At 46.9% G+C, this 12,370-nt stretch overlaps 1 protein-coding gene across 1 annotated transcript in view; it reads left to right on the top strand.

Annotated features, from left to right (window-relative positions):
• nob1 (NIN1 (RPN12) binding protein 1 homolog) overlaps positions 1–12,370 on the top strand; it is a 29,654-nt gene that overhangs the window by 9,270 nt on the left and 8,014 nt on the right. The window contains exons 3-5 of the mRNA XM_078211992.1: positions 7,251–7,383; positions 10,378–10,511; positions 11,368–11,439. Coding sequence (XP_078068118.1) covers positions 7,251–7,383; positions 10,378–10,511; positions 11,368–11,439 — 339 coding nt within the window. The remainder of the gene's footprint in view (positions 1–7,250; positions 7,384–10,377; positions 10,512–11,367; positions 11,440–12,370) is intronic.

Raw genomic sequence — 12,370 nt, 5'->3', positions numbered from 1 at the left:
GTGCGTCGGAGGCCGCGCTGAGCATGATCTATCCCCCCTCCCCTACACCCCCTATCCCCCCCTCCCCTACACCCCCCTATCCCCCCTCCCCTACACCCCCTATCCCCCCTCCCCTACACCCCCTATCCCCCCTCCCCTACACCCCCCTATCCCCCCTCCCCTACACCCCTATCCCCCCTCCCCTACACCCCCTATCCCCCCTCCCCTACACCCCCTATCCCCCCTCCCCTACACCCCCTATCCCCCCTCCCCTACACCCCCTATCCCCCCTCCCCTACACCCCCTATCCCCCCTCCCCTACACCCCCTATCCCCCCTCCCCTACACCCCCTATCCCCCCTCCCCTACACCCTATCCCCCCTCCCCTACACCCCCTATCCCCCCTCCCCTACACCCCCTATCCCCCCTCCCCTACACCCCCTATCCCCCCTCCCCTACACCCCCTATCCCCCCTCCCCTACACCCCCTATCCCCCCTCCCCTACACCCCCTATCCCCCCTCCCCTACACCCCCTATCCCCCCTCCCCTACACCCCCTATCCCCCCTCCCCTACACCCCCTATCCCCCCTCCCCTACACCCCCTATCCCCCCTCCCCTACACCCCCTATCCCCCCTCCCCTACACCCCCTATCCCCCCTCCCCTACACCCCCTATCCCCCCTCCCCCTACACCCCCTATCCCCCCTCCCCTACACCCCCTATCCCCCCTCCCCTACACCCCCTATCCCCCCTCCCCTACACCCCCTATCCCCCCTCCCCTACACCCCCTATCCCCCCTCCCCTACACCCCCTATCCCCCCTCCCCTACACCCCCTATCCCCCCTCCCCTACACCCCCTATCCCCCCTCCCCTACACCCCCTATCCCCCCTCCCCTACACCCCCTATCCCCCCTCCCCTACACCCCCTATCCCCCCTCCCCTACACCCCCTATCCCCCCTCCCCTACACCCCCTATCCCCCCTCCCCTACACCCCCTATCCCCCCTCCCCTACACCCCCTATCCCCCCTCCCCTACACCCCCTATCCCCCCTCCCCTACACCCCCTATCCCCCTCCCCTACACCCCCTATCCCCCCTCCCCTACACCCCCTATCCCCCCTCCCCTACACCCCCTATCCCCCCTCCCCTACACCCCACCCCCCCCCCTACACCCCCACCCCCCCCTCCCCTACACCCCCTATCCCCCCTCCCCTACACCCCCTATCCCCCCTCCCCTACACCCCCTATCCCCCTCCCCTACACCCCCTATCCCCCTCCCCTACACCCCCTATCCCCCCTCCCCTACACCCCCTATCCCCCCTCCCCTACACCCCCTATCCCCCCTCCCCTACACCCCCTATCCCCCCTCCCCTACACCCCCTATCCCCCCTCCCCTACACCCCCTATCCCCCCTCCCCTACACCCCCTATCCCCCCTCCCCTACACCCCCTATCCCCCCTCCCCTACACCCCCTATCCCCCCTCCCCTACACCCCCTATCCCCCCTCCCCTACACCCCCTATCCCCCCTCCCCTACACCCCCTCCCCTATCCCCCCTCCCCTACACCCCTATCCCCCCTCCCCTACACCCCCTATCCCCCTCCCCTACACCCCCTATCCCCCTCCCCTACACCCCCTACCCCCCTCCCCTACACCCCCTATCCCCCCTCCCCTACACCCCCTATCCCCCCTCCCCTACACCCCCTATCCCCCCTCCCCTACACCCCTATCCCCCCTCCCCTACACCCCCTATCCCCCCTCCCCCTACACCCCCCTATCCCCCCTCCCCTACACCCCCTATCCCCCCTCCCCTACACCCCCTATCCCCCCTCCCCTACACCCCCTCTACCCCCCTCCCTACACCCCCTATCCCCCCTCCCCTACACCCCCTATCCCCCCTCCCCTACACCCCCTATCCCCCCTCCCCTACACCCCCTATCCCCCCTCCCCTACACCCCCTATCCCCCCTCCCCTACACCCCCTATCCCCCCTCCCCTACACCCCCTATCCCCCCTCCCCTACACCCCCTCTCCCCCCTCCCCTACACCCCCTCTCCCCCCTCCCCTACACCCCCTCTCCCCCCTCCCCTACACCCCCTCTCCCCCCTCCCCTACACCCCCTCTCCCCCTATCCTCCCTCCCCTACACCCCCTCTCCCCCTATCCTCCCTCCCCTACACCCCCTCTCCCCCCTATCCTCCCTCCCCTACACCCCCACAATCCTCCCCTATCCTCCCTCCCCTACACCCCCACAATCCTCCCCTATCCTCCCTCCCCTACACCCCCACAATCCTCCCCTATCCTCCCTCCCCTACACCCCCACAATCCTCCCCTACCCAGCCCCTGGGTTTGAATCTTGTTACATGTTGCAATTTATTCAATGTAGCAATCGCTGTCTGTACACGAGTCTGCCGATTTGAGGCCAACTTGAGGAATGGTGTACAGAATCAAAAAGAGATTGGGTGGGCATGGTGGCACAGTGGTTAGCACTGCTGCCTCACAGCACCAGGGACCCGGGTTTGATTCCCGGCATGGGTCACTGTCTGTGCGTAGTCTGTACGTTCTCCCCGTGTCTGTGTGAATTTCCTCCGGGTGCTCCAGTTCCTTCCATAGTCTGAAAGACGTGCTGGTTAGGTGCATCGGTTGTGCCAAATTCTCCCCCAGTGTACCCGAACAGCTGCCGGAGTGTGGCGACTAGGAGATTTTCACCGTAACTTCATTGCAGTAAGCCTACTTGTGACACTAATAAATAAATGAACTTAAACTTTAGAGAGAAGGATTGAAAATTCAAATGCTGCTGCAGGACATTCTGAAAGGGGAGGGTGTCAGATGTCGCGGTCCATGTTGGGACCAATGACATATCAAGAAAGAGAAATGAGATCCTGCAAAAAGAAATGAAAAGCAGTACTTCAAAAGGTAGATTACTCCCCATGCCTTGCAATAGTGAGTATTAGGAACAGGAGGATAGGATGGGGTGGCATGGTAGCACAGTGGTTAGCACTGTTGCTTCTCAGCGCCAGGGACCTGGGTTGGATTCCTGGCTTGGGTCATTGTCTGTGTGGAGTTTGCACATTCTCCCCGTGTCTGTGTGGGTTTCTCCGAGTGTTCTAGTTTCCTCCCATACTCCAGAGATGTGCAGGTTAGGCAGATTGGCCATGATAAGTTAACACTTAGTGCCCAGGGAGCTGGAGGGTCTGAGCTGTGAGGAAAGACTGGGGCTGTTTGCCTTAGAGCAGCAAAGTTTGAGAGGTGTCCTGATAGAGGTGGATAAGATTATGAGGGGCATAGATAGGGTGGCTAGGAGGACGCTTTCTCCATTAGTAGAGGGGTCAATAACCAGGGGCATAGAGTTAAGGTAAGATGTAGAAGGCTAAGAGCGGTGTTGAGGAGAAACCATTTCACCCAGAGAGAGTCTGGAACTCTCTGCCTGAAACGATGGTTGAGTCAGAAACTCTCATAACATTTAGTAAGTATTTGGATATTCACTTGCACTGCCATAACCTCCAGGACTATGGGCCAAGCACTGGAAAATGAGTTAGTGTAGTCAGATTTCTGTTGATCGATGTGAACATGATGGGCTGAATGGCCTCCTTTCCGTCTGTGCTGTAAACATCTAGGAATCTATGAAAAAACGTTCTTTTGCGATGCTTACTGAAATTCGTCACAATTTTTCAATCCGTCACTATGTGTAACTGTGGTACCAATCGGTCTAATTATGCACTTTGCTAAGTTTCATAAGTTGCTGTCAGCCTGGTATTAAACCCATCATCAGGCTCAAGTTCTCCAAACCAAACTACTGAATGTGATTAGTCTCATCACCACAGCTCACATTACTGAGGCAGACTGATTAGTCAGTGCTCAAACCTGCCCCAGTGTATTTGGGTATCAGATGATTGAGTTAGTCAATAAAGAATATATTGACTTTCAGTCTTCCATTGCTAGAAGTGTAATCTTGAAGTTACAGATGAAGTTATTTGCTGTGCAATTTAACTTGTCACCACTCATTCGAAATGTGAATTTACATTAATTTTAAATACCAACTTCTACCCTCTTCTGATGGTGCTGACTTCACCTGGTGTACAGTTTATTGGATGCCAGGCTACAAAGCACCTCCCTAAATGGTAATATTTGATGTGAGTGACCTAAGTAGCAAGTTTAGGCAAGTCATTCAATAGAGGATTAGAATTGATCCTAATTTGTCCGCACACCCTCACTTTCCAGTATGACTCATTGGTTACTGTGGCTACAGCCTTTTGTCAAACCAAAATCTGGATGGGATGCAGAAAAGAGGCTGCTATAAAAATTCATAGCCGTTGTGATCAATGTAATGTCTCCACATCATCAAAAACAAGGAAGCATGAAAAAAATGACTTTTTTTACGGTTAGACTCTTGTCAGATTAACAGTTTTGAAGTTTCCAGTGTCTGTTCTAATATAATGCATGTGACAACTCCATGGATTTTACTCAGGTTGTGAGATGTGACCTTTTCGTCCTTTCACTTATAAACACTCAGGCTCTTCGTAGCATCTCGTATTGTCCCAGCTAAAAGTGACCAAATCAGCACATTCTCAACCCTGCCTGTGAGGATGGCCTCAAAACAACATCACAATGCATTTAATCACTGGATTACTGAGCGACTAAATGTTTGCTAAGTAGGATGACAATATAGAATTACGTTATGTAAAAAAAACTATTTTAAAAGATGCAGAGTTATATTCAAATGAAAAAGTAGCAATCCATTAAGTTTTGCATAATTTCCAAATTAGTTATGAAATGTGACCTATGGAATGAGTTGATATTTGGTCGACGTATAGAATCGAGCAATGTTTATCATAGAATCATAGAAACCCTACAGTACAGAAAGAGGCCATTCGGCCCATCGAGTCTGCACCGACCACAATCCCACCCAGGCCCTACCCCCATATCCCTACATATTTACCCACTAATCCCTCTAACCTACGCATCTCAGGAGACTAAGGGCAATTTTTAGCATAGCCAATCAACCTAACCCACACATCTTTGGACTGTGGGAGGAAACCGGAGCACTCGGAGGAAACCCACGCAGACACGAGGAGAATGTGCAAACTCCACACAGACAGTGACCCAAGCCGGGAATCGAACCCAGGTCCCTGGAGCTGCGAAGCAGCAGTGCTAACCACTGTGCTACCGTGCAGACTTCATGATCAATCTACTCATTCTCCAGCTGCAGGATGGTACAAAATGGAGATATTTCAACAGAAAATACTGGAAATGTTCAGCAAGTCTGGCAACATCTGTGGAGAGAGGAACAGAGTTGATGTTTCAAGTCACTGGTCTTTCATCGGAATTTGAAAAATTGACCTGAAATGCTAACTCAGTTTCTCTCAGCCACAGATGCTGACAGACCTGCTGAGTATTTCCAGCATTTGGGACAACCACGGCGTTTTGCTTTTGTAAAATAAATTTGAAAATTGGGATTTAAAAAAAAATGAAATTAGTGTAAAGTAAATGAGAAATAGGTTTTAAGAAAAAAACAAGACAGTTGGGTGGGAAGGAGCAAATGCTCAAAGTAAGCACCTTGGCACAAAATTGTAAAGCATTTAACTACATTCCATGTATAACTTCTGAAATATTTGTTATGTCGGCAAATGTGGAATTTAATTTGTGTATAGCAAGGTAGCACAAATGGCAAAAGAGATGAATGAGCAGATAAGCTATGTTTTGTAACGGTTGAAGAGGGAAGTTGACATGGGCATCAAGCACATCCTTCAGTTCAAATACTGTCACTATATCTATCCGTACCCCATTATCTTTTTAATGCTGCCCTCTGTTCACCTACAACATAAAAGGATATTTTAAGAGAGGAGTTTTAAGCTCTCAGATTTTTGGTTATGTATTTAATTGTTGAGCCGAGTCATACAGCATAGAAACAGGCCCTTCGGCCCACCATGTCTATGCCGACCATCAAACATCAAGCTATACTAATCCCATTTATCAGCACTTGGGCCGTAGCCTGCTTTGCCTTGACGATTTAGGTGCTCGCCCAGATCCTTTTGAACGTTGTGAGAGTATCTGCCTCCACCCTCGCAGGCAGCGCATTCCATATTTCCGCCATCCTCTGAGTTAAAAAAATAATTTCCTCAGATCCCCTCTAAATCACTTACTCCCCACCTTAAACCTAAGCCCTCTGGTCTTGGACACCTCTGCCATGGGGAATAGATTCTTATGGTCTGCCCTATCTATGTGTCTCGTAATTTTGTATAGCTCTATCAGATCCCCCCTCATCCTCCTCTTTTCCAGGGGAAACAAACCCAGTCTATCCACTTTCTCTTCATAGCTGAAACTTTCCACCCCAGGCAACATCCTGATGAATCTCCTCTGCACCCTCTCCAGTGCAATCACGTCCTTCCAATAGTGTGGCGACCAAAACTGTACACACTACTTCATCTGTGGCCTAACCAATGTTTTATAAAGTTATACCAAGACCTCCCTGTTCTTATATTCTATGTCCCGGCTAATGAAGGCAAGCATTCCATATGCCGCCTTCACCACCCTATCTACCTGTGCTGTCATCTTCAGAGATCTATGGCCTTGTACACCAAAGTCCCTTTGTTCGTTCTTCAATATCCCCTAGAGATCTAACATCCATTGTGTAAATTCTGCTCTTATTAGACCTCCCAAATGCATCACCTCACACTTATCGGGATTAAATTCCATCTGCCATTGCTCTGCCCAATTTACAAGCTGACCAATATCAGTCTTTAGCCTAAGATTATCATCCTCACTATCAACAACACCACAAATTTCCGTGTCATCTGCAGACTTACTAATTATACATTCTACATTCACATCTAAGTTGTCCATGTATATAACAAACAGCAGGGGTCCGGTACCAATCCCTGTGGTACACCGCTGGTACCACAGGGATACACATCTCCACATCATGTACACCGCTGGTCACAGGTTTCCAATCACAAATGCAGCCCTTTGCCTCCTATTAACAAGCCAATTTTGGATCCAATTTGCCAACTTGCCTTGGATCCCATGGGCTCTAACCTTTTGGACCAGCCTTCCATTTGGGACCTTGTCAAAGGCCTTACTGAAGTTCATGTAAGCCACATCAACTGCACTATCCTCATCAATATATTTAGTTACCTCTTCAAAAAAACTCAATTGAATTAGTTAAACAGGATCTCCTGCTAACAAATCCATTTATCAAATGAACAGTATTGGACTTGAGATAAAATCAACAGAAATTGTTGTCTTTGCATTGTAGCTCTTACTTTTATTGGTTTTAGGAGTTTGGAAAAAACATCTACACACTAAGGGAGGTTGTGAATGAAATACGGGACAAGGAAACTAAACGAAGGCTGGCAGTTTTACCATACCAGCTCCATTTTAAAGAACCATTTCCTGAACATATCCGACAAGGTGAGTGATTCACATGGCTTAAAGTGTTTAAAAAAAAATTATAATCCTTACTTTGTTTCCTAATGTTAAAGTTCTTTTTTTTGTTTCAATTTTTAATAAAATTGATGATATTGTGTAATAAAGGAAAGGAAACTCTTGCATTTATGTCACACATTATCAGAAGCAGTCCAAAATGCTTCACATCAAGTGAATTAATTTGAAATGACTCAGTTGTGTTGGTGAGCACAGTAACCATTTACCTCCAGTGCCACCACAGTTAGTGGAAGGTGAACATTTTTCCAATAACGATCATAATATAATATGAGTTCAATGTTGTGTTTGAAAGGGAGAAATGTAAAGTAGCTGCTAAAATTCCAGATTTAGGTAAGGCTGACCTCACCAAGAAGATCAAACAGGTTAACACCCAGTCCAACGCCGGCATCTCCACATCATGACTCACCAAGAAGAGACAGAGACAGGCAATTAGGCAAATCTATTATTGGGTAAGTTGATAGAGGATCAGCAGGAAGTGTTCAAAGAAAAACAGGAAACAATGAGAAAGGTTAATAATATGCTGGCCATAATATCTAGAGACTCCAATACAAGTGGATAAAAGTCATGTTACAGCTATACAAAGCCCTGGTTAGACCACACCTGCAGTAATGTGTTCAGCTCCACACCTTAGGGTATAATGCTTTGAATGAGGTGTGGCATAGATTTATCAGAATCATACCTGGATTCTAAGAGTTAAATTTATGAGGAGACATTACAAAGAATTTAGACAGTTAAGAGGTGTAACGGCATGAAGTACTAACAAGGAGGCTGCTTTAATCACAGTGATTTATTCAAACAACAATGAGGTGAAACTATATACAGGCACAGCAACTACAAGACAGGGCTTTGCTCCTTGAGGACTGGGCTCACACTAAGAATCTGTTTGCTCCCTGGACCCACAAGCTTTCTTGTCATTGGCCGAGGTTTGCGCGTTTCCAAGCAATAGGCTTCGGGTGGCTCATGTGATCTGTGAATGATTGCCCCTTAAAGGGACACTGCTGCCACAAGGGATGATTGGAGTGGAGTTTTCAAAATGATAAGGGGAACACATGGGTTGGATAGGAAGAACCTATTTCCATTGATTGAGGAGTCTAGAACCATGGGACATTGTCTAAAAATAAGAGCCAGGCCGTTTGGGAGTGAAATGTGGAAGTGCCTCTCTGCACATTTTCTTCCACAAACTAATGCAAGGTCGGTTAATTTTAAATCTGAAATTGTTAGATTTTTGTTACGGTGTTAAATGATATGGGAAAGAACAGGTTTGTGGAGTTAGCTTGCAGGTCGACCATGAATAGAGGAACAGGTTCAAGGGGCTAAATAGCTATGTTTCTAAATTCTATAGATTACTTTGTGCACAATCTAGCAAAAATATAGGCTGTTTGTATGATTTGGAGGGAGGGGGGAGGGTCTCTTGCCTCAAGTCAAAGGTTTGTGGATTCAATCTAATAAGTGCACTGAGGGATTGTTGCCTTGTTGATGTGCTCTTTTTTGATAAATTGAGGTTCTGTCTGTTTTAGGCCAGCAGTTCTTGCACTGTTTCATCTATGGATGACTTAGGCAGGGCAAAAGACCTCACGGACCACCTTCTGGTCCGGCCCCACCCATTATCACTTGAAAGTGCAAAAATAGTGCATCAGAGTTAAAGGGAGAAACGGCGCTGCTTCAGCACCTATCAGGAGAGAAACACAGTTCACGTTTCAGGTCATAGATCCTTCAATGGAACAGAAAGGAGGGAGAATGTGCTGGAGCAAAAGAAACTGCATCAAAAAGTAGCAACTTTAAAAACAGATGACAAATAGCCTGGTGTGAGAGGGAGTGGGGTGTTTTGCATTGAGGCAATACATGAATATTCAAAAAAAGAGAAGAGAGGATGGGGGTTTGAGGTGGAGGAGAAAGGTCAAAATCTAAAGTTGGGCCAAACTCAACGTTTGATTCCTAAGGGCTATAACCTGCCCAATTGGAGGTTGAGATGCTGTTCCGCCAGCTTGCGCTGAACTTCACTGGAGCATGGCAGCAGGCCAAGGATGGACATATGGGCATGAGAGCAAGGTGTCAAGTTAAAATGGCACACAACAGGAAGGTTGGGGGTCTTGCTTGCGAACTGTGAGAAGGTGTTCTCACACCCATTGCCACGTTGCTACTTTTTGTGGCAGTTTCTTCTGCTCTAACGCATTCTCCCTCCTTTCAGTTCTGATGAAGGGTCTATGACATGAAATGTTAACTCTGGATCTCTCCTGTGAGGTGCTGGCAAACCTACTGAGTTTTCCCAGCGTCCTCTACTCTTGATTCAGATTCCAGATCCGCAGTATTTTGCTTATTTTACCAATAAGGTGAAGTCTTGTTCCATGCTGGAGAGTTGCAACCTCTTATCCGGCTCCACATTCAGGCAATTCCTCCACTTTTTTCTTTCCATGTTTTGGAAAATCACATTTAGTTGTACGTTATCACAGCAACATAAGACTTGCTGATAAAACTACGTTGCTGCTTGCGCTTACATGACTCATGCTGCACGTGTGAGAGCTGATCTGGTTGTTTGACGTCATGCGAGTGATGAGAGTGGTGAAGAAGACTTCTGGTCTCTTCCCTCAGATGGTCTCAGCCATGGCGTTGTGACCAGAGATTTGCATTTTTGGGCCAGCCTGCAAATCACTTGGAGAACACCCGCAGGCCAGACTTTGAGAAACACTGGTTTAATTTGACATAAAAGGTCCCCATTTAATTGTTTGAAGAAAAACAGGGAGATCCCCTGGTGTTGTGACCTCCAGCGTCACCAAAACAGATGAACTGGTCATTCATCTCATCGCTGTACACCGTGTAGAAATGGTCTGGGGCATTTGCTGACATAACACCAAAGCTAATTAATAGGGAAGTCCTAAGTTTGTGAAAAGCATTGCATAAATACAAGTTTGTTCTCGGATTCAAAGATTTTTTAAAAATTGTTTTTCAACATTTTCTTCACAGTAACTGAGTTTTCCAAAAAAACTGGAGACTATCCCAGTCTCTCGGCAACTGACATTAAGGTTCTGGCACTAACCTATCAGCTTGAAGCTGAATTTGTGGGAATTGGTCACTTGAAAAAAGAACCGGCACAAAATGTAAGTTATTTGTTACCTTGAACTTTGTTTACTGATGGGCTGTTGTACTGTCTGAGCCACAACATCCTCAGACATCTATAGTTGCACAAAAGGACTGCAGATACATTGCTACATCATGTAAAATATAGAATGACTGCATTGTGGAAGACTATTTCATTTTGCCTGGCTGTTACTTGTCTTGAGTATATACTGTAAACAAATGGTTTTAGTACATTAATGAGCTATTAAATATGGTGGATATTTTTAAGCTTCTAGAATAAGATCTTATGAGTCTGATAAGCAGCAAAAGATCAGCTGGCCCATCAGTTTTCCATCCTTTGAACTTTGTCCAGTATTTTGAATATAAATGTAAAACACAGCGGGTGGGACACGGACCATGCAAAGGTCCGTTGACCTTGGGTGGGATTTTCCAGCCTTGGGGCGGGTGCGGCCGGAAAATCCCACCCACAGGCTTCTGTTTATTTCTGAGTTACAATTGGACCTAGAACTGAAGGTGTGAAGCGGGACCAATAATTAAGTGACCACTAATTCGCGGTTTTAAAAAAACCTTGTTACTAAGGAAATAAAAGTTACGTGTACATGCTGTGCAAGTACACAATAGCTATATGGTTTATGAAAAATCTAAAGAAACTTTCTGTGTAGGTGTAGGCTGAGTCCAGAGAAATGAGCATGTGTTGGCATTTGCAATGTCAGTGTCAGGCGTCACACTGCTGTTCTTGTTGCTTCAAAATACACTTGTTTCATGGCAGCAGTCCAGCGTTTATCTCGTGCAATAGAAATGTTAGACAGAGATATTCACGTAAAATTAAAAGAATCACTGATGGAAAATCCAAACTGTTCTTTTTGTTTCGGATAGGTTGAAGTGAGTACCACTTTAAGACACCCCGAGTCACTGATCAACCTTGCAGGCTTTCACTTGCCATCTAAGGTAAAAAAAATGCATCATTTAGAACCTTGTAAAAACTTTATGAATTGTATTTCAAGTAACAACCAATTGAAAGTTTTGTTATACAGAATTCCAAATCTACATGATCAGTGTATCGAACAACAAAGAATCATAATCTCTGGTTTTGTGACAAATACGACAGCTATTTTGTGCAAGACAAGGTTCCATAAACAGCAAATAAAATGAATGGCCTGTTCTGTTTTGCTCCTTTTGGTTGAAGATGACATTGGTCAGATTTTGGGATAACTCCATTCTGTTCTGTGAAAAAGATCATTTTTAAACTACCTCGGCATTTGGACAAATAGACCACCTGGTCTAAAAGTCTCACTAAAATCTCAGCCTGGATTACACGCTGACCTCCTTGAGTGGAACTTGAATTTAAGAATTTTTAGTTACATCTGCCAAATGCAGACATTCTCCTGAGTTGTGAACCCTAGGCCTTTTCTGTATCTTATCTGGTTAAAATTTATTGAATTCAACTTTTGAGATGGCCACTTTAGCATTGAATTTGGTGTGTGTCGCTAGCCTATCAGTTAAAATTGGAAGCTGAAGACAGAAACTGAAGCAATGGGGTAATGGAAAATTAGGAGGAAGAAAGAAAGGGCTCATCGCTGAGAGGAACATGGTATTAAATTAAAGTCAATGCTGTTCAGGATTGATTAAGTTAGCCCAGATTTTTCCGTGGATTTCTTGTGTTAAAAGGGTTTATAGTTGACCCCCTCACCAGTCTAACCAATAGAGACGTCATATAGACCAGATGGGTTTGATTTGATTCCCAGAAAATGCTGAGTTATCTGATTTAAACGGGGACCAGAAAAGAAACAAAAATAGCCCGGCCCCTCCTTTGTGTGAGGACTGGAAGAAGACAGAATCAAACTTCACTGCTGTGCCCTCCAAATTCAAATAACCCGTC

The sequence above is a fragment of the Mustelus asterias genome, chromosome 4 (assembly GCF_964213995.1).
Source record: "Mustelus asterias chromosome 4, sMusAst1.hap1.1, whole genome shotgun sequence".
Lineage (NCBI taxonomy): Eukaryota > Metazoa > Chordata > Chondrichthyes > Carcharhiniformes > Triakidae > Mustelus > Mustelus asterias.
Note: the sequence above shows the minus strand (reverse complement) of the source record. Positions and strands in the feature narration are given on the sequence as shown.